Below are 22,448 nucleotides of genomic sequence, written 5' to 3'. Positions count from 1 at the left end.
GCATGTCATTTCTGGACCGAAACCGTGTCATCGCGGATGCCACAGCACCACCGGGCGGCATTCAGAGGTACTGCTAAATAGTTTCCAGATCCATTCTGACGCCTTTGAAAGTATTCAAAAGGTAAGGAATCTGCAGTTAATACAGCGCCTCTACCAGAAAGAGCTTTACTGAAGGTAAGTAAGTTGTTTATTACCATCATTATGGGTTGATTCATGGTTCATGCTTATATAATTCCTTTTGGAATATGCCTTATAAAAATTTGCACTGCCTGACATGAGTGCTAAGGCAAGAAAACACTACACGCACAGAGAAAACCACTAGCTTCATAGGTTCATTAGCTTCACATTTCAGAATGATTTAGGTAAAAAACAAGCTGAAGAAACTGAAACTCGAAGGAACAACATCTGGAGGGTGGGGTGGCTCAAGCATGTTTTCAATGGGTATCTTAACGCGCAAAGTAAGAAAAAAAAAACACTTGCATGCCTAATTTTACTATCATAATGACCTACTGCCTTGTGTGATTCTTTTCCTAGAGTCAGATTTAACATCTCATGAGTCTTTCGATACGGTAATGAAATAATGAGAGTTGTTAGCTCAAAGCAGAAGCCTCAGAGGGTTTTATTGGTCTTCCTCGCTATGATCCATTGCTTGAAGTCAGTAAGTCAATCCCTGGGCTACCTCCTTTCTCAGCAACCCCTCTTACTCGCCACAACATAACCCACACATTTTCTTTTCCTGAGATGCTGAAGAAGGATCCTTGACAGAGCCCAGGTTAGCTCCAAAGAAGATTTATGTGTCATAAAAGTTGAAAGTCCCACACTTTTCTCAGCAGCCTACAGGCTCGAGTTCATATCATCCAGCCTTCATGGTGCTCTTGCGGGGTTAGGGGTGAACACAGCATCTATTCAAGGCTATAAAACAATCTGCGAATGTGCAGAAGTGTGACAGATCAGCTGGGCACATCAGACCTCTTCCCTGTCCCGCAGCCAGCCCTGTCATTTGCTGCAGCCTTGTTCCGCAGAGCTCTCCCATGAAGCAGGGGCCAGCTGTCGAAATATGTTTTATGGCTCTCTCTGTCACCGCAGCTAACCTCCTCTGTTTTCTGTGCTTTAGGCCTGGAATCCTGCGGCTGAAGAACAGTGTTTTGACCGGTGTCATAGACTGGGCCAAACCGAAGAAGTTATTATCACCAAGGTGAGCCATATTTGAAACATTGTGTTTTTTTCCATGCTCGACAGATACATACTTCCTCTCGGTTCTGCTTCAAGTGATTCCAAGCACCATTTGCATTTTTGTAGACACGGTTAACTACCACCGTGTCAGGGTTTGGGGGCACTCACTAAATGAAATAAAGCACTCCGAATCTGTGCAGATATGGGTCTAAAGGCAGATGGAGACCGTGAGATCTTTTTGCTGGTTCCTATTGCGCCAGAAGATGGTTACTGGACAGTGTCCGTGATGGATACCATCCTTACCGTTTCATTGATGTCGCAGGGCCCGCGGTACCATTCCATCACAGCTGAATACCCAAGGTATTCCCTTTTGCACCGTTGACTCCCCAAGGGTGGCAGTATCAAGCAGTCAAGGAGTGGCTTGCTCTTAAATATAACTTTTCAGTTGCGTTTTTGCTTGCTGCTCACAATACTGGCGCTGGCCGCGTTTTTAATTACATGGCAGTGTAATTTTGTGGCAGGTTCTTAGTTACACTTTTCTGTTCAATTTGCATTTAAAGCCCTCTGTTCATCTAATAAGTGCCAACGACTTCCAGTACAGGTTGAGCTGAAAAAATGTTTTTACCTTTGTGTCATCGAAATATTTTTTTACCGATTTTTCACATTTCCGCTTACTGGGAAATTGACAGCAAGATGACAGAAGCGCTGTGTTTTTATATCAAGCAGTACATAAGAGCATGTAGCATTTTGGGCGTTCACATTAACTTAAATTGCTGAGGCATGATGTTTTGAGTATTGAGAGGTAGACGTGGTATCTGGTACAGGGACACAGACCTTACATGGCAATATGATGTGCCCGAATTTAAAATTTCTGGAGGACTTTTAATTGAGAAAAGAAAAATTTGTGTGAAATGGTTGGGCCTGTACATTATCCATTGTGTACACCGGATCCGCCATGGGCCAATGCTCCAGTGGTTGAGAACCACCAGCTGCTAGGACCAATAATAATATTTAATGGCAGGCAGGGCTATGCCCCCATCATACCAACTTTTGGTGAGCTTGGCGAGACGATTCTAGGAGTACCATTATTCCATAATAAGGAGCGTACCTCGGAATCGATAGAGAGAAAGTATTGGGAAGACACCAAAAAAGGCGTATTCTGCAATGCATAAAGAAAGCTGGGAAGTGCCATCATTTTATTGAGAGCGGCTCTACCTCGGAGTGTGAGAGGTAAAGATTTCCAGTGTTGCACATCGGCACGGAACCGCTGGAGCGGAGGGATTAAGTTTTGACGGTGGAAAACACCTTCATCTTTAGTAATATATATACACCCAGATACCTAAACCCCTCAGTGACGATCTGGGCCGGACAACCCAATTGGGAGGATTAGAGGCTCACCGATCAAGACATAATCCAGAGATTTATCTCAGTTGATCGTATCTCTGGAATATTTTTGTAAGAGGGCAAAAATGTGTAGCACGCTATGGATGGAGAATCGGGGTCGGGCCAAGTAAAGTAAAATATCATCGGCATCGAGGGAAATTCTGTCTGTCCAATCTGGTGACTAATTTAAACCGTGAATCAGGGGGTCACCTCTAATCCATTTGGCCAGGGGTTCTAGGTGTGAGAAGTTGGCCTGATATATGATGTCACTAATTCTGGTGTACACCTTGTATCAGTCCAAACAACCCTTATGGTGATTGGTTGTAAAGTCAACCTTATAGACCAGCTATCCTAGTGGTAGCATGGACAAGAGCAGTCTTAGGCTAAACTCTGAATGGCATGTGAAGCCAGCTGTTATACCATGTGTAATCCCTTGAATACCAAATGAAAGGACACCACAACAGATATATATATAAAATAAAGTGTATTTATTCTAGTCAAACCCTCAGCACTCTTTATGAGATTCGAGGTAAGTACAACACAGTCTTATTTAAGCATACATTAAGTCACACAGGTAAGTAATACAGTTAGGCCCTAGGGGCCACGCAAACCATATACTAAGTAAGTGGTATAAGGACCACTGTCACGGAAATAGGATAGGCCTAGGCCTAGGGAATCGCTGGGGCTACACTATACTACCAACAGTTAGGAAGTGGGAGGCCCACGGGATTCAGGTGCATAGTGGAAACACTCACGCGTAATGCGTATAATCGATAGAAATAGTACAGTTTAGAATTAATAAGATTTAGGACACTTCTGGAGTAGCTAGGAAGTCGAGCCTTGAGAACTAGACACTAGGATAGTCAATACCCTGATGAGCACCGGAGTACCCAAGTTACCTAGCCCACGGGCTGCGGGTGCATAGGTGTGAACTTGCGTCGGGTTTCGTCGTCGACTCCTATGGATGCCTGAAGGAAAGATGCTGACAGGCAGTCAGTGAAGAGTGTCCGGTGGATCCCAAGGCCAGGATCAAGAAGGAAGGATACCTGCAAGCAGAAGGGACAGAGTCTGGGTCACTAGCCAGTGACCATGTGGAACCAGGAAGGAACCAGGCGATGTCGGGAGATTGCAGGTGAAGAGGTGAAGCTTGTCGCAGCAGCCACGGGTACCAGGAGACTTCGAGGACGACCAGGAGGCGAGCTGTCCCACGAAGGCTCGTGCTGTCGACGGCGTCGAAGTCGAACTAGGACTCACCAAGCCTTGGCAAGCGGAACCCACGAAGAATGGAGGACTTGCTTCTGGTGCAGACCAAGAAAGTCTGGGGTGCTTCTCTTTCACAGAGGAGCAGGAGCCAGTCTGGAGGAGCCAAACCAGCAGTGGAAAATTGAAGGTGTGTCGTCACAGAGGTTACTAGCCAACGGGCAAGTAACCGGACAGACGCGGCAAGCAGGAAAATGCAGAAGGGCCCCACGCAGGACTCGTCGAGTGTGGGGGGCTGATCTTCGGTGCAGATGGTGCTTGGGGTTGGGGCTTCTCAATCCCCGGTGCACAACCTCGAGGGTGCCTCTGAAGCTGCGCTGGAAGATACTCGCCACTTTTCCCAGGTAGCCGGTCCCACGTCTCTCGTCGCCTCCATGGATCTCAGCTCGGCTGTGGATGTGGATCAGGGTCGGAGAAGTCTGGAAGTCAAGGCTCTGGTCAGGCTCTGCAGTCTCGGTCCCTCGTAGAACTTCAGCAAAGCAAACGGTAAGTCTCTTGATGGTGCCTGTTCGCACAGGGTGACCACTCCTTGGCCACAAGGGAGATTCTTCAGTCTTCTTCTTTCATTGAATGTCGAAGGTCCAGAGTTTCTGTTCAAGTTGCAGGTTCAGGATAATCAAATTTAGCAGGACCCAACTAGCTACTAATATACTGGGCTGGGCTACCTGCAAGGTCCCTCCTATGGGTGGGACCAGGAAGGGGAGTGGCTACACCCCCTTTCCTTTGTCCACTTTCGCGCCAGAGCTGGGGCTGGAGTGCCCCAGCACCGGTTTGAACTGGACGATGCATGGAGCACCTTGTGTGCCCCAGGCATGTCTCATTCCTTTCAACCCTCCCTGCCCCAATACACTAAAGTCTGTCTGGGGAGGTTCTAGCACCTCCCCAAGCAGGAAACCTATTGTCCAGGCCTCCCTGGCTGGGAGGGCTCCCAGCAGCAGGAGGTCAGACTCGTGTCTGTGGAAGCAGCATCCATTTTGTGATGCTGAGGCTTTGGTGAGAGTTAAACAGCAAAGTAGGATTTTAACATGTCTCTCCCTCTAGAAGGTGCGAATAATATCCTCATCACCAGAAATGTTATGGGGGTATTATTCCAAAGTGTTAGACACCTTACACGACATGTTTTGATAAAGCCAAACCATAGTTACCATAACCGTTTAAGATTATAAGGCACTTTAAGAGTATATGGTAGGCTATATCATAGAACAGCTATAAGGACATGGTTCCGAAAGCTGCAGACAGGCTCAGCTCATGCTAGAGCACCATCTCACATGTTACCAAGCACTCTGCCTCCAGGATTGTTAAGGCCTGCCATAGGAGTGGCTGATAGGTACACATGTGTCTATATATAAGGTAGGTATAGGAATACTACACCTAAGCAAGGGGTGATTACACGACCTTGCCCCAGCTGAGTGATCAGCCAGTTGTGTCTGATTGGAAGGCCAGACCAGGGGTGGCATAATACATGCTGCAGCCCCTGGGAGGCCTAGGGTACACCTATGCCCTGGGTACCTAGGGTACACTGTACAGGGTCCAATAAGGTGATCCTTACCGATTGGTTATGTACCTAGGGTACATGGAGTCCATTTTAAAGAGAGAGCAGACAGCCTGAGACCCTGAATGGCAGGATCTCAGGCCAACTAAGTCGAAAAACCAGCTAGACACTAGGCAAAAAGTTGGGGGTAACCATAGTCCGATATCCACCTTCCTACACTAGGTCTAAGGCGAAAAGAAGAGTCGACAGGGGACTTCCCTGACGCGTGCCTTTACCAAGCTCAAAAACGGCTGACCGGGCTCCGTTAACCATAACCCAGGCCAAAGGGCGGGCATAAAGCAGGCGCACCCACGGTATAAAATGAGCGCCAAACCCATTTCTCTTCAGCACCGTGAACATAATGGGCCATTCTATCATATCGAAGGCCATCTTAGCATCCAAGGACACTATCACTGAATCCTCCTGAATAGTGGAGGCCCTGCCCAACACCCCAAACAAGCGACGCAGATTGAGCGCGGTATTTCTGGCCAGCATAAAACCAGATTGATCCAGGTGGATCAATTTGTGAAGACATGGAGAGTGACGAAGGGCCAAGAGCTTGGCCAATATTTTGACCTCGGGGTCCAAAAGAGAGATCGGCCTATACGAGGAGCAGCTGCCCGGTGGTTTGCCCGTTTTATGAATGACCACAATGTTGGCCAGTCTCTGTGTAGCTGGCAAAGTACCGAGGGATACTCCTTCGTCATAAATACGCACCAAAAAGGGCACAATAACGGAGGTGGTAACTTTGTAAAGATTTATTGGGAGGCCACTCGGACCCATGGCCTTCCCAGATTGTAGCGCCCCAATTGCTTTGGAAACCTCCTCCGAGGTCAAATCGAGGTCCGACAACTCCTGCGGATCCAGTTGTGGTAAAGGCATTGTGGAAAGCAATTCCGCTGCCGCAGCCTGGGTGGATGTGGATGAGGGGGTATAAACAATCTTAAAATGACTGGGAAAGGCAACTGCAATCTCAAGCTGATCCTACTCCATAGTAGGTAACAATAGGTAAATGGTCAGAAATACCCCTCGGAAGAAAAGTAATCTTCCCAAATTGTGGAAGCTGGGTTGCCTTGCAAAACAAATAATCAATGCGAGACAGACTCCTGTGTACCCCGGAGTGAAAAGTGTATTGCCTGGATGTTGGGTTACATACACGCCACACATCAATCAAACCTAAGGCATCTAGAAATTCCATCAAGTGCTTGCCAGGTGGCTCCCCTCGCTTAGGCGGCAAACGATCAAGGTCACCCCTAAGAGCCGCGTTCCTGTCCCCTCCCACCAGCATTTCACTCTTTCTGTATATTAGAACTGTAACAATTTTTAGCTAGCAGGTAGTAGCTTTGTTTCTTTATTATGCATATAGCATAAACATTGCCACGGGCTTAGCTTCTAGGTGCAGCAAACAGTAAGACATGCAAAGTAGACTATATAGCAAAACCACAGCAATACTCTCTGAAAATAACATGACATGCCAAAAAAGTGGGCAAACTAGGGTGCAGAGCGTACACAGTTGTTAACAAAGTTATTTAAGAGTGAAAGTTACATTACCAGAGTGACAAAAATGTTTAGAACAAGCATTGCCAAAGTTAGTTGGTAAGACGCACAAATGCAACAAACATGGGCATTTTCACATGTTGTTTGCATGGGTTACTGCATGGAATCCAGATTTATTGGTGGTGCCAGTGCTTGATTCTCCCTTGGTTTTTCAACATTCAGTTTTGCTGTGAAGTTGTTTTAGGGTTCTTTTGGCCAGGAAGTTACCGGTCTCATGTAAGAGGCGTCAAAGGGAGAAAGCATCCTTGTGCTGTATCTGTGGCTTGAAGAAGTTGTTTGATGGTCAAATAAATCTTGCCTCTAATGTTTGCATCCAACTCACAAACAAGAGTATGGCAAGATTTGCTGCAAGCTTATTTCAAGACTCTCAAAGACTGAGAGAAAGTTGTGCTGTATTCTCCATGGGGTCTACTGTACCCCCCCAGTGACAGACCTCTTGAAAGCAAATAGCATCAACTACCCTGATCTCACCTACAAGGTCAACCATGTCTTCAGTACTCCACAAACCTCTTAGCAAAGTATTTTGCAGAGCCTCCTACTCAACTTGAGAAACCAAGAAAAAGGACAGGACAACTACAGAGCATCTCTCTTTGGTGCAGCCTGCAATTGTGGCTAGCCCCAGTGAAGAAATTACTATATGAACGATAAGAGTGTCAGTATGATCCCATATCTAATGAGGAAGAAGAGGATAAAGAAGCAGAGGTACATGCAATGCTCTTTTACAGTGTAATGAGGAGCAATTGTGCCAATAGTGCAGATCACCAGATAGGGAGGGCTGTGATCCCTAGGATGGGGAGTAGTAAGCATCATAAACAACTGATTCTTCAGATACCGGTGGATTTTTCTCATGGCAGGCAGATGGTGATGCAGCCTTCTCCGCCTGATTATTGGTGTAGACTGTCACACATCAGCAGCTTCTGCCATCACTTACATTACCTCCTGCCTCGGTCTCCATATCCAGCATCGTCAGCAAGAAGTTCAGTTCATATTACGTCGCAGCAGACCCTACAGAAAAATAGGGGGAAGTACAAGACAACCAGGAAGAGTAGTCTAGAGACTGCATTTCCCAGTGGAGGGAGAAAGACTCTTCCACGTTCAGATTCTTCTCCTGATATCACCAGATTCCACAATGTAGGGGAAAGGGCTTCAAAGGGGAATGGTTTTCTAGGAACCTCTTAGGAAAAGGATTTATCCCTCTATGACCTCAGATAGTAACCGAAGAGGACAGATACAGTTATTCTCGTTCTCTAGCATGCTTGGGAAGAACACAGTGACCATTTCTCCCACTGTACTTTATCTGAATAAGAAATAGTTTGTACTGCAGGGCAACTTCCCTGTACAAATCATCCTTTCCTTGCACAGCTCTTCCAGACTGAGGTTAATGCAGGATGGCTACTTCTGGTAGTGGTAGAGTAAGAACTGTGGGAGTTCTCTTCACTAAGGCTGCAAAACCAGGGAACACCATGAGCATTGATGTGGTCTGTTCCAGGACAGTGTTCCAATATAAAGTCCTTTCCCTGTAAGGAAATGGACCACCTCAAGAGTTTGGGATTCTCACCGCTCATCTGTGTTAGCCATCTAAGAGGTCTGTGTATCTGTCTGAACCCGGATGTAAACACGAACCAATATGGTCTCAGCTTCTTCAGCACCCAGATCACTGCAAAGGCTTCCCTCTCTATTGCACTGTATTTCTGTTCCCTGGGAAGTAACCTCCTAGGCTACAGGTTGATCTAGGCTGTCTTCGTTTAGGTGTTCCAGAATACTGCCAAACTGTCCTCATCCAAGCCATGTAATGCGGCCAAGTTCTAAATTAGTTGTGGCTTAACTACACCAATTCCATTGGGGGAGCCATTGGCACAAGTGTCACTATCCATCGGTTTTTCAGGCGATGTCCAATTGTCCCTCATGAAGGTGCCCACTGATGTGGCTTGCCTATTTTGGGACAAAACTGATTCCGCTCTAGAATGGTTCAAGGAGAACAGGGCTATGGCACTTTTTCTGGGCTTAACTACCTTTTGCCGATTAGGCAGAGGTGCTCCATGCCTTTAGCCAATTCAGCCTCCTCAGGGTGCACAGCAGTTTTACCGCTCCGCCCACTGTCTCCGCAGTCAGGTCAAGTGAGCTGCTCAGTCCACTGAACCCACCCCATCTGCCCCCCTGTGCCCCATCTGCCAAACCCTTTTAGAATGCCTTTAGTGAGCAGAGCCACCCGGCTGGAAGCAGGATCTGACGATTCTTTCCTGGTTGGCAGAAGATCATATCAGAAATGCGGGTCCTGCAGATAATCCAGAAGGAGTACATCTTACTTTCATTTTCACTCTGGCACATCTTTGAATATCCCCAGAGCGACTGACTGAGGACAATTTGTCCGTCTTATGGCAGGAAGTGCAGGCCCTTTAGGCCTAAGGAGCCATTGAGAGGATTCCAACACCTGAAGTAGGTGGTATTAGTTATTCCCCCTAATTTCTGGTGACGAAGTAGTACTGAGGCGTTTGTCCTATTTTAGACTTCACCCTCTCAATGCTTTCGCCTAGAAAAAGAAATCTGGAGCATCCCAATATCCACGAGGACCACCTCATCACTTCTCCAATTTAGAAAAGAGTTGAAGACTCACATCAATTTAGAAAAGAGTTGAAGACTCACCTTTAAATGAACTCTACATCAGATTGCATTAACCATTCTCAATCCAGCTCCAGCTTCTCTTAGTTGTTGACTTTATACTTGTCTTTGACAATGTACAGTGCTCCTTTGCCTTTTGGCTATCTTTGTGTTACAGAAATACCATACACAAACATTCATACATACATTTAGAGCCAGAAGTGTCATGACCCCCCTCACTTTAGCAGCAGCGGCACAAGTGGGTGTTACTGATAGGTCTGTGCACAAATATCAATTAAATTGTTTCAAAATTCCTATGAGTTTAATTGAAAACTCAGGTCTGCAAATAAAAACTGATAAAGGCCACTGGAAACGGACAGTATAATGGTGTGTGGGTGGGACTATGGGGAGACAAATGGAACAAGAGAGCACACAAATTAGGGAGAATATGGATGGAAAGAATAATGGATGGAAAGAAAGATTGGAGGAGGGATGGAGAAAAGGATAAGAGATTGGAGGGATGATGAGTGAAGGATGGATGGAGAAAAGTATGAATAGATTAGATTAGAGAATGAATCGGTACGGAGAAGGCTGGAGAGTAGGATGGATGGAGGGAGGGATAGAAGGGCAGAGAGATGGACGGTGAAAAAATGGAAGGTGGGGAAGGAAGGATAAATGGATTGAGAGATGATTAAATTAAGAGAGAAAATAGAGAGAAGGAAGGATAAACAGATGGAAGGTAATCTGGATAACCGATGGAAAACACAAAAAAAAAATTGAGAGAAGGAAAGAAAAAAGAAAGATAGTCCTCCTTCCCTCAAAAGAATGTAAGGCTCAATCAGACCACTCGGGCACCCAGTACTACTTTGTATATGGTTCAAAGTAGGGGGCATTTTATGGTTTTCTTTCTAATCAATTTCTCTTTTAAGTTCTGTACATCAGTCCAACGATTTTCTTACTTTTGATAATGCTATATCTGGTAGAGACTCTAAGTAACCACAGATTCCCCACCTTTTGAATATTCCCTAGCCGTCAGACTGGAATCGGATACTTTTGAATAGTACCTCTACATGCCAGTGGGTGGTGCTTTATGGCTCCACACTGATGCCATTCCTGTCTGGAAATGACTTGCGGGGTCCATCTAGGCGCCCCTCTAGCACTCTGATATCAGTAGCTTTTGAGTCTGTTTGTGCCTCCCGATGCAGATCCCCAATTGCAAATTGAGTTTAGCCAGTATGCAGATTTCTGTACTTGCGATCTTATTAATCAGAAGAATCTAATTCACAGAATGGGGAGGATGAGAGGGTTGGTGAGGAATCTGCAGATGGATTTAGTCTCTACCAGAAAGAGCGTTAACAAAGGTAAGAAACTTGTTCTTCTGATAGGGACTTCTGACCACTGATTCCTCGCCTTTAATAGCTATTCAGTCACTACCTCAGAGATCGTAAGTCAGTGATTTTGGCTCAAACCAAGAAATCCTTCAGGCTGAACAGGCGAAATGCCCTTCTCGGCAAACCTGTCTGTCCAGACTAAAGTGCTTAATGAACATTTGTCAGAACACCCACATAACTGCCTAGCAGATGTCCAGGACAGGAACTCCGCATGCCAATGCAGTGGCAGCAGTTTTGGCCCTGGTGAAATGAGCTTGCAGGGCTTCTGGAGACTACTTTTTGGCCAGTACATAGCATATCTTGAAACAGAGTACGATTCACTGAGAGATGGTCCTGCTCTGCCCATCCTGGTCTTTTTTTGCTGCAGGGAACCTCGCGAAGAGCTTACCATCCACCAGTGGTTCTTTGGTACAGTCAACGTAAATGGTCAGTGCTCTATTTTGGTCCAAGCAATGGAGTCTCTCGTCCTCTTTAGAGAGGCGAGGACAGCATAGAATCCTGGCAGGGTCACAACTTTTGGTGTGAAGGATGGTCGTGTCCACTGAACAAGTTTTGCTGGAAGAAGGTGGTGTGCGGCAGGTTAACTCAGAGAGCCTGATGCTCACTCACTGGCTTTGCAGAGTAACACTGTCTTATGGGTGAGGAGCCTCAAGGCACAAAGGTAGGCAGCTCAAAGGGAGTGACAACCAAATTAAAGTCTTATTAAGCATGAGGAAAGGAAAGGGAGAAAACAACTGTTGGAGACTGTTAGACCTGCCACCTTGGTGTGGGTCTCCCTTCCATTTTTTCTGTTGCCTCATGTGTTTTTGCTGGTTATAGATGATTTGGGCACTGTGCCACTGCTATTCAGCGGTAAATTGATGTATGGATTGGTGACTCCATGATTGGATTAGTGGATTTACTGGTCAGACCCTTGTACAGTGCACTGAGTGTGCCTAAGGCTTGAAAATCAAATGCTGCTGGTGGGCTTGCAGCACTGGTTGTGCCACCCACAGAAGCAGCATGTAAAGTGTGTCTCAGGTCTGCCATTGCAGAGCTTGTGTGCAGTCTGGTACTGCCATGTTGACTGGGCAAGTGTACCCACTTGTTGTCCCTAAACTTTCACTTTTCTGCATATTAGTTACCCCTATGGTAGGCCCAAGGGCAGGGTGCATTGTAAGTAAAAGGTAGGACATGCCCTGATGTGTGTGGCAAGTCCTAATAGTGAATTACAGCCATTTTCATTTTTCACTATTGCAAGGCTACCTGTCCCCTATAGGCCAGAATGGGCAGTTTGATTATTACATCTTATAATCCTTACTGACCCAGGGAACTAGGTAGAAATTCGAGTTTTGTATGCCTGAACTCAGAATGCTAAAATACCTCTTTTAGTGAAGTTGGTTTTAACATTCTGTGTTTGAAAATACCACTTTTAGAAAGTAGGTATTTTCTTGTCTAACTATCCAAGCCTGCCTCTGCTAGGTTGTGTATTTCTTGTCTGGAGTTTGAATGACCGGGGCTGGGGGATTCCAGGAGACATGGTTAGCCAGCACATGGCTGAATAGAGAGATCTGCATGCAGATGGGTGGGAGGAGTTGCAACTGGGACCTGAATAGGGCTGTGCCTTCCCTCCACAATGCTAGCTCTACCTCCTGTGGTGCGTCTGATGTCCCTGGCCTACACTGTGAAAGGAAAGAAGGAGTCTTGTCAACAAAGTGCTCCAGGACTGACCAGAACTGGTTTGGACTAGGCAAAGGCCTCTCTTTCTTCAGAGAACAAAGGGTAAATGAGTATAAAAGAGGGGACCCAAACCCCAGAACTTTAGATCGCTTTGGAAAACAAGAAGAACCTTTACTGAGGAGAGGAACCAGAGAAACTGAGGAAGAGCCTATCCCTAGCTGAGTGCTGTTTGGGGGATTGGCCTGCAGTGGTTGCCTGACTGCCAAAGAAAGGAAAAACGACTTTGTGCTACTTTTGAATTCAACTTGTGAAGGCTCTCCAAGGGCTTGAGATAGAGCTTGACTCCTGCTGAAGTCTCAGGGACAACAGACTTCAACCCCAGCTCCCCAAGAGTTCTTTTTCAAGGGCCTTCTGTTGTGTGAGAACAGTGTCGCCGTCGCAGCAGACGATGTTGCATCACCGGAGAAGAGTGTTGCAGCAAATGCCGTCGCATCACCAGAGAAGCGTGCTGTCGCCATTGCATCACCCGAAGCACCTCGCATCACCGGAGAAGGGTGTCTCCGTTGCAGCAGACACCGTCGCATCACCGGAGAAGCGTGTCGCAGGGCCTGTCGCGGCTCAGAAGATTTGTTGAGTCGCCGCACGGCCGTCGGGCGTGCACACAAAGTTGTCCCTTCAAGAAGAAGCCGCCATTTTTGTTTCATTGCACCGGATCTTCATCGCATCATGGCGTTGCGGGTCGCACCGTCACGGAAGCGCAGTAAGAAACTGACGCATCACGGCCACACGCCAAGAAGAACCGACCCATCCCCTAAGCAGCAGTAGGGAACCGACGCATCACCGTTCTTGCGTGTAAGGAACCAATGCATCACCTTCCCTGCAACACTTTCGTTGTATAGCGTTACGCATCCAAAGGTACATTGAACTTAGTGTCGCATTTACCATCTTAAGAGAACTAAGCCATTTCTACCATTTTTAAAGTACAGTATTGTGGATTTTTGTTGTTTATGGACTTGTGATAAGTCTGTATAAAAATACTTATTTTTATACTACAACTTGTGTGGTGTCCATCTGTAGTGTTGTCACTGGGTTACTGTATGTGTTCACAAATGCTTTACACACTGCCTCTGAGATAAGCCTGTCTGCTCGTGCCAAGCTACCAAGGGGGTGAGCAGGGGTTATTTTAGGAGTGTACCCCCTTACCCTGACTAGACGCAAGGGTCCCTATTTGGTCAAAGGTGCCTACCTCTGCCAACTAGAGACCCCCAAATCTAACATAGACTTTTCAAAAAGGTGACTTAAATAATAAGGGTTAGTCCGACTACTTTAAAAAGTCCAAAAGGTACCTTGATAGACCTGTCATCCTTAGGGTGGTCTTTCCCCAAGCCTTTCCCCTTCCTCCTCAATATTTTTCGCTGATCAGAGTTCTAAGGCCAGCAATAATCAGAGCACTTTACCACTGCTAACCAGTGCTAAAGTGCATGTGCTCACTCCTTAAATCATGGTGGCTTATCCCCAGTTGACATATTTAATTTTCTTATATGTCCCGAGTAAAGTGGTACTGTGTGTGCCCAGGTCCTGTAAATTCAATTCTATTAGTGGGCCTGCAGCACTGATTGTGCCACCCACTAAGTGCCCTTTCAAACATGTATCAGGCAGTGTGTGCCTCGCAGTTTTAAACTGCCATTTAGACCTGGCAAACTAAACCTTTTGCCAGCCCCAAACCTTCCTTTTTAATACACATGTCACCCCTATGGTAGGCCCTAAACAGCCCACATGGCAGGGTGCAATGTATTTAAAAAGTAGGACATGTACATGTCCTGAAAGTGAAAATGTGTTTTTCACTTTTGCAAGACCTACCTCTCCCATAGGTTAACATTGGAGATACCTTATTACATTTAATAAGCTGTAACTTCCAAATAGGAATATGTAAACAGTTCATGTTTGGTGTATTCAGAATTGTAAAGAAAAATCCTCTTTTATGGTAAAGTTTTTTGTTGTTTTTTCAGTACAATGCTGAAAATGCCTCTTTTAGAAAGTTTTACAACAAACAAATGATGGACGGAATGCTGACAATGCAAACATTCTCCCCCAGTCAAGAGATCTGGGTAAAATCCATCGTTCTTTTGCCCACTATGCCACCCCAGTTCAGACATGGCCATATGCAAATCAGTCTTGACCCTGTGCCTCATGGGAACAGTCCAGCCCGAACTGCCAAGCCATGTCTTCCCTGGACCGGAATCAAGCATCCTAGGACCGGTTTCTGGCTATCAGCCGTCATCAGCCAGGATAGCTTGACTCCAGTGGCGTAGTGAGCACGGGACCCACGTCTGGGCATACCCATCCCACTTAGGGCGAAAAGCGTTACAACAAACAAATGATGGACGGAATGCTGACAATGCAAACATTCTCCCCCAGTCAAGAGATCTGGGTTAAATCCATCGTTCTTTTGCCCACTACGCCACCCCAGTTCAGACATGGCCATATGCAAATCAGTCTTGACCCTGTGCCTGATGGGAACAGTCCAGCCCGAACTGCCAAGCCATGTCTTCCCTGGACCGGAATCAAGCATCCTAGGACCGGTTTCTGGCTATCAGCCGTCATCAGCCAGGATAGCTTGACTCCAGTGGCGTAGTGAGCACGGGACCCACGTCTGGGCATACCCATCCCACTTAGGGCGAAAAGCGTTACAACAAACAAATGATGGACGGAATGCTGACAATGCAAACATTCTCCCCCAGTCAAGAGATCTGGGTTAAATCCATCGTTCTTTTGCCCACTACGCCACCCCAGTTCAGACATGGCCATATGCAAATCAGTCTTGACCCTGTGCCTCATGGGAACAGTCCAGCCCGAACTGCCAAGCCATGTCTTCCCTGGACCGGAATCAAGCATCCTAGGACCGTGTTTCTGGCTATTAGCCGTCATCAGCCAGGATAGCTTGACTCCAGTGGCGTAGTGAGCACGGGACCCACACTCACTACGCCACTGGAGTCCAGGGGGAGGGTGTTCCAGGTCTTGGCGGCGAGATGGGTGATGGATCTGCCTCCGGATGCGTGGGACCGTGGCCAGGGCGTGGTCAGCGGAGCGGAGTTTCCTGTTGGGTACGTAGAAGGAGAGTCGACTGTTGGGAGAGGCTGGGCCTGTTTTGTGGAGTGCCTTGTGTGCGTGGATCAGGAGCTTGAAGGAGATTCTTTTGTCGATGGGGAGCCAGTGCAGGTTCCTCAGGTGGGGGTGATGTGGTTGCGGCGCGGGACGTCGAGGATCAGGCGTGCACAGGCATTCTGGATTCTCTGTTGTCTGCTGATGAGCTTGGACGAGGCTCCGGCGTAGAGTGCGTTTCCATAGTCGAGTCTGCTGCTGACTAGGGCCTGGGTGACTGTTTTCCTCGTGTTTGTCGGGATCCATCTGTAGATCTTGCGGCGCATGCGGAGGGGTTTGAAACAGGTGGAGGAGACCGAGTTGACTTGTTTGGTCATGGAAAGTTTTGAGTCGAGGATGACTCCCAGGTTGCGTGCGTGGTCGGTGGGGGCCGGGGGGGACCCTAGTGATGTGGGCCTCCAAGAGTCGTCCCATACGGAGGGGTTGGACCCGAGGATGAGGATGAGGATTTCCGTCTTGTCTGTGTTCAGTTTGAGGCGGCTGTCCTCCATCCTGTCGGCGACGGCCTTCATTTCCTGGTGGAGGTTGGATTTGGCAGTGAGGGGGTCCTTAGTGAGGGAGAGGATCAGCTGAGTGTCGTCAGCGTATGAGATTATGTTGAGGTCGTGCGATGCGTGCTAGTGGTGCCATGTAGACGTTTAAACAGCGTCCGGCTGAGGGAGGATCCTTGAGGGACGCCACAGATGATCTCGGAGGCCTTGGTTCGGAACGGGGGGAGGCGGACTCTCTGAGTTCTGCCGGAGAGGAAGGAGGTGGTCCAGTCCAGGGCTTTGTTTCGGATCCCTGCGTCGTGGAGGTGCGTGCGTAGTGTGCGGTGGCAGACGGTGTCGAAGGCGGCGGAGAGGTCCAGGAGGATGAGGGCCGCCGTCTCGCCATTGTCTAGCAGGATCCTGATGTCGTCTGTGGCGGTGATGAGGGTGGTCTCGGTGCTGTGGTTGCTGCGGAATCCTGATTGGGACGGATCTAGGATGTTGTTGTCTTCGAGGTGCCGGGTGAGCTGGGGGTTTACTATCTTCTCGATGACCTTTGCTGGGAACGGAAGCAAGGAGATGGGCCGGAAGTTCTTGAGGTCGCTCGGGTCCGCCTTGGGTTTCTTCAGTAGGGCGTTGATCTCTGCGTGCTTCCAGTTCTCAGGGAAGGTGGCGGTCTCGAAGGAGAGGTTAATGATTTTGTGCAGGTGGGGTGCGATGGACTAGCTGGCTTTGTTGAAGATGTAGTGCGGGAGAGGGTCAGACGGGGAACCACAGTGGATTGTTCCCATGGTCTTGATTGTGTCCTCGATGCTCACATTGGCCCAGGGTGTCGTGGGCGGTGGGTTCGGTGCGGTGTGGTCGGCAGGGGTCGTCCGGGGTCTGAAGCGGTCATGGATGTCGGTGATTATCCGGTGAAAGAAGGTGGCGAGGGAGTCGCACAGGGCTTGCGATGGTGGGATGTCGTTGGCGTTGGAGCTGGGGTTGGAGAGTTCCTTCACGATGTGAAGAGCTCCTTGCTGTTGTGCGCATTGTTGTCAAGGCGGTCTGTGAAGGAGGTTCTTTTGGCGGTCCTGATGAGGTGGTGGTGGTTGCGGATGGCGTCTTTGTGGGCAGTGCGGCTGTCTGGCGTCTTGTTGCTGTGCCATATGTTTTCCATTTTCCGGTGCATTTGGAGTCGAGGAGTTCCGGGGTGAACCAGCTGACTCTTCTGCTGGTGTCTCTGTTGGTGGGGTTTTTCAGCGGAGCGACGGTGTTGGCGCAGGCATTCATCCAGCGTTCGAGGGCGAGTGCACCTTCATCCGGGTTGGTGGGGTTCGTCGGAGGGTTGAGTGCGAGGCTTGTCTGTAGTTGTTCTTCAGTGATTTTGCCCCAGCGGCGGCGGGGGGTCTGTGGGGTGCGGTGGTGTGTGAGTGGTTTTTGGAAGGAGAAGTGGATGCAGTGGTGGTCTGTCCAGGTGAATTCGGAGGCGTGGCTGAAGGTGACGTGGGGGCTTGAGGAGAAGATGGCATCAAGAATGTGGCCGGCGATGTGGGTCGGCGTCGTGACGAGCTGTTTCAGTCCGAGGTTGGCGAGATTGTCGATCAGGGTGGAAGAGTTGTTGTCTGTTGTTCTCCAGATGATAGTTCAGGTCTCCGAGGAGGATGTAGTCGGTGGAGGTCAGCACGTGCGTGCTGATGAGGTCGGCGATGGAGTCGCAGACTTGAGGCCGGGGTCCTGGCAGTCTGTAGACGAGGGTGCCTCTTAGGGTGGTCTTGGGGTCCGTGTGGATCTGGAAGTGCATGTGTTCGGCAGTGCTGAGGGTGTCGTTGGTGTTTGTTGAGATTTTGATGGTGTTTTTGTGGACGATGGTGATTCCTCCTCCGGCCCTGTTAGAGCGGTCTCTGCGGGTGATCTTGTACCCGTCTGGGATGGCTATGGCGATGTCTGGCGAGGAGGCTTCGTTCATCCAGATCTCGGTCAGGAAGGCGACGTCCGGTCGATGGCGTGTTTGTGTGTGGAGCGGGTGTTGATCAGGATGCATCTGAGCTGGTTGGCTTCCGTTGTGGTGGGTGTCTTGGTGCTTTCAAGGCAGGAGAAGTTGCAGTTCCAGCAGGTGAAGGGGCTGTGGGTGCGCTTCGGGGTGGCCTTGCAGCAGGTGTGGGTCCTTCCTGGGTAGAGAGAGCGACGAGGGTTTTGGCGTCGTAGCGGAGGCGGTCTTCGTGGCTGCTGCGGCGGCCAGGGGTTCTGGCGCTGGGCGCAGACGGGCTTGCCTTAGGCGCGCCTTCGGTGCGGCTGCGCAGCGGGCGCCATATATGGGGAGGTGGGGAGGGAGGAGCAGCTGGGAGGCGGGAGGCGAGGGACGGGTGTGACGAATGGGCGCGGAGGGGGGCGGGGCCGCAGGGGAGGCAGTGGTGGGGATGGGGGACAGCAGACCGGCATGGGGCACAGAAGAGAAAAGGGGTACAAAATCAGGGTCACAGGCCCAAAGTAAACACAGGGGTACAGTGGACGGCGAGGGGTACAGAAATAAAAAGGGGGCACAGAAGCAGAGCGGCGAGCGGGGGGCAGGGGGCACAGACAGTCACAGGCACAGAACCAAGGGGCACGGAGGCACAAAGGCAGCAAGTGAGACGTACCTAAGGCCACCACTGGCCACCAGGGATGAGGCGCAGGTGGAAGCCTGCGGGTGGTGGAGGGCCTCGAATTCCACCGGCGGCAGCAGACAGCGGGGGTGCAGGTGGCACTGTAGCGCGGGGGGCGACCTACCAGAAGGTCAAGGGTCACTCTCCTCACCGCGCAGCGGCCACCCATATATGGGGAGGGAGGAGCAGCTGGGAGGCAAGGGACGGGTGTGACGAATGGGTGCGGAGGGGGCGGGGCCGCAGGGGAGGCAGCGGCGGGGACGGGGAACAGGAGACCGGCACGGGGCACAGAAGAGAAAAGGGGTACAAAATCAGGGTCACAGGCACAAAGTAAACACAGGGCTACAGTGGACGGCGAGGGGTACAGAAATAAAAAGGGGGCACAGAAGCAGAGCGACGAGCGGGGGGCAGGGGGCACAGACAGGCACAGAATCAAGGGGCACGGAGGCACAAAGGCAGCAAGTGAGACGTACCCAAGGCCACCACTGGCCACCAGGGATGAGGCGCAGGTGGAAGCCTGCGGGTGGTGGAGGGCCTCGAATTCCACAGGCGGCAGCAGACAGCAGGGGTGCAGGCGGCGCTGCAGCGGGGGGGAGCGACCTACCAAAAGGTCAAGGGTCGAACACCACCACCCAGTTTACAGGGTCAAGAGCAGCCAAGCACCCCCTAACACTTCCCTCCCATCTTGAAGACAAGCTCACTATCTCTGGTAGATCTCGGCACACGTGCACCTAGACCCCATCAGACTGCAGACTAACAAATGCAAAAAGGAAAAAAAGACAGGCCTTTTTCATCTGTGCACCCAGATGGTACAGCTTTGTAAATGATACAGCTGGTTTTGAAGATGTGCAGGCCTGCAAGGGTAGCCAATGGAATTCCAATAGGATGGAGGTGATGTCATCATTTTTCTTCAGGCCCATGTTCCTAAAAGGTGCCAGTTTGGCGTCTGGGAGGCCATGGAGTAGGGCATTACCAAATCCAGAAGCAAAAGTACAAGGTTTTGAACAGCAGTTCTGAAATTACTTTATGGAATAAATGGTTTGACTTTCTTTAGCTTTAGAATAGAGATCTGGTATCAGAACGGTTTCGTGTTTTTTGGCTTTGTGTTCCTTGAGGGTGTGGTTTTGTGTTCTGGCTGAATCCAAGCGACTTGGCATTTGATGAAAGTTAGGGTTCAAAGCCATCAATTTTCATCTCATTGAGCCATTTTAGCTCTTTTATATTGCTAATTGTTCTTGGCAATTAACAGGAATCCTGTCTTGGTTGGGTTGAGCTTTGATGGGCAAACAGTGCTTGAGGCGTTGGATGTCTAAAGCAGAGGTGACTTTCAGGTAGATTTGTGTATCATCGCCATATTGGTGAATCTTAATAATGTTATCGTTGAGGAGCAGCTCCATATATAGGTTGAAGATTAGAGGAAACAGTATAAAGCCCTGGAAGACTCCACCGGTGATAGGATCTTTTGTGACCTAGACTTGCTCATGTGAATGTGCTGGTTGGAAAGGTATGAGGAGAACCAGTAAAAGACACTGAGAGTGATCCCCAATCGGGACTCTAGGGTGCTGATGAGGGTGGAATGGTTGACTGTGTTAAAAGCAGCTGAGAGGTCCAGCAATATCAGGAGTCAGGTTAAAATGTAAGCACGCACCACTTTTGGAATCAGCATATTGCAGAAAGCAACTGTTATAACAGCCAAACACTACAATGGTCCAGCCTAACCCAGTACATTCCTTCCGTTGTCTCTATAGTTCACCATTTCGGGCTAATGTGGAGGGAAACAGAGAAAGGTGATCTGTAGACACCAAAAGCTTAAAGAGTCCATAGGTACAAGAAAGTAACAGTCACCCTGAGCATTGTGAAAATCAGATTGTTTAATGTTCTATTAATAATTATGTATAATAAAAAGATTTTTTCTTGCAAGTCATGATTCATTATCATAAACATCCAATAGAGTTTACTGCAAAGTACATAAATATACTAAAACCTCTTTTTGTTTTTAACTCTTTCTCATGTAGTTCATTGTAAAGAACTCTGTTGAAGAAAATATGATCAAAATCCAGAACAAGAAAAGGGAACTTGCAGCAGGAGCGTTTGGGGCAAAAAAAACAAATTCCAGTGAAAGGAAACAAGCCAGAATTGATGAAATTAAGACTTTAATGGACATCTAACTGTTGGGATTTTATGAAGCGCTGCATCAGTATTTGAAACCCTGGATCATCTGAGTCAACCCAGTTTGGTTATTGCTGTTAATATCTTTGGGGTCAGTGGCTTATCTCTGATAAGGATGCATTAGATATCCACTGACATCGGTATTGATTTGACCACAATTTACCGATGCCCTATCGGGAAATCCATAAAATGAATCCACAATAGAATCTATGTTAAGGGTAAGCATATGTTGTTTTTGGGAAACATTTTTAAAGTGCATAATTTAAAAACAATTTTCCAGTAATTTTTTTTAACGGTGCGCATTTAATGCAAGTATTTTCCCATTCTACGCTAAAAAATATATTTTTTGCTACATTTATTCCAGAGGTGCCAAAACATTTTGAAGTATTTCCAATAGCTTGTTCTCTAAAACCTGTCAAACTATAGTTTATTTTAGTTGTAAATATGTTTTATAATTAAATGTGGAGATTTGCGGCATCGTGCTGATTTTGTCAATAAGAAGTTTCACTTTAGACAGTACCACTTTTGCTAAAGTTGAACATACATATGTGCTAGTCCATGCTCTTTTAAATGTTTGTGTATGGTCTCCAGGTCTTAAGACTAGTACTTTAGAAAGAGCTTGTATGTCTTCTTCTGAGATATATTGTCAAGATGCTTAAGGCACTGCAAACACCCGCATATTCTTCGAAAATGGAGCATTGGATGCTTACAATTGAGTAAAAAAGACGTGTCATAATTTCTTAATACTGGGCCACTGTAATTATTTTTCAAATACTTTGTATGAATTGTAAGAATCCATCCAGTGACTATTTACAGAACCCTTAATTTTTTCCCTCAAATGGACACTTGTAAGGGGTACTTTCCTCTGCAGATTATTCATTAGTGAGCTCTCTGCGCCAGGTCAGGCAAAAAGACATGTTTCTGATAGAACCTTCTAACTGTAGATTCCTCAACTTTTGAATACTCCCTCAGGCATCACAATCCATCTGGAAAATCTGCAGAAGCACCCCTGCACACCAGCAGGTCGTGCCGGTGGCTCCACATTGACATCACTCCGCCCCAGATGTGACGTACTCAAGCCTATATAGGCGCCACCTATGCATGCTGATATCCATTACTTTCATTGTGCTCCAACAGTTGTGGACTCAGAGTGACCCCTTGTCTCTTTGAGCCTTTCTATTAACAATTTCTTCTAAAAAAAGAAAAATCTGTGTCCAAGGGAACTAGGCTATCTCCCAAATCTACAGGGTTTAAACCCTGTGGAGAATGTTGCAAACAGATGTCTATGACTGACCCACATTTGGTTGCCTGTGGTGCCTAAGGTTGGGCCACAAATCCAAGGCCTGCAGTAATTGTGACTCCCATGACCTTCCATGGAAGACAGTACCTTCTTTGCTATGGTTATGCGAAGGGCGGAAGAGGTTCTTGATCTTCAACTTCACACTCTGGAAGTTGAAACAAATGTCTGACA

General features: G+C 48.0%; 1 protein-coding gene across 6 annotated transcripts in view; it reads left to right on the top strand.

The window, feature by feature from the left end:
- Positions 1–21,718, top strand: part of HLTF (helicase like transcription factor) — a 397,768-nt gene extending 376,050 nt beyond the window's left edge. For all 6 annotated transcript variants that reach the window (XM_085635054.1, XM_085635052.1, XM_085635053.1 and 3 more), the window contains 2 exons: positions 1,115–1,195; positions 20,824–21,718. In XM_085635054.1, the coding sequence (XP_085491180.1) occupies positions 1,115–1,195; positions 20,824–20,976 (234 nt within the window). In that variant the 3' untranslated portion in view covers positions 20,977–21,718. The remainder of the gene's footprint in view (positions 1–1,114; positions 1,196–20,823) is intronic.
- Positions 21,719–22,448: the final 730 nt, after the last annotated feature.

This window comes from Triturus cristatus, chromosome 11 (assembly GCF_964204655.1).
Source record: "Triturus cristatus chromosome 11, aTriCri1.1, whole genome shotgun sequence".
Classification (NCBI taxonomy): Eukaryota; Metazoa; Chordata; class Amphibia; order Caudata; family Salamandridae; genus Triturus; species Triturus cristatus.
Note: the sequence above shows the minus strand (reverse complement) of the source record. Positions and strands in the feature narration are given on the sequence as shown.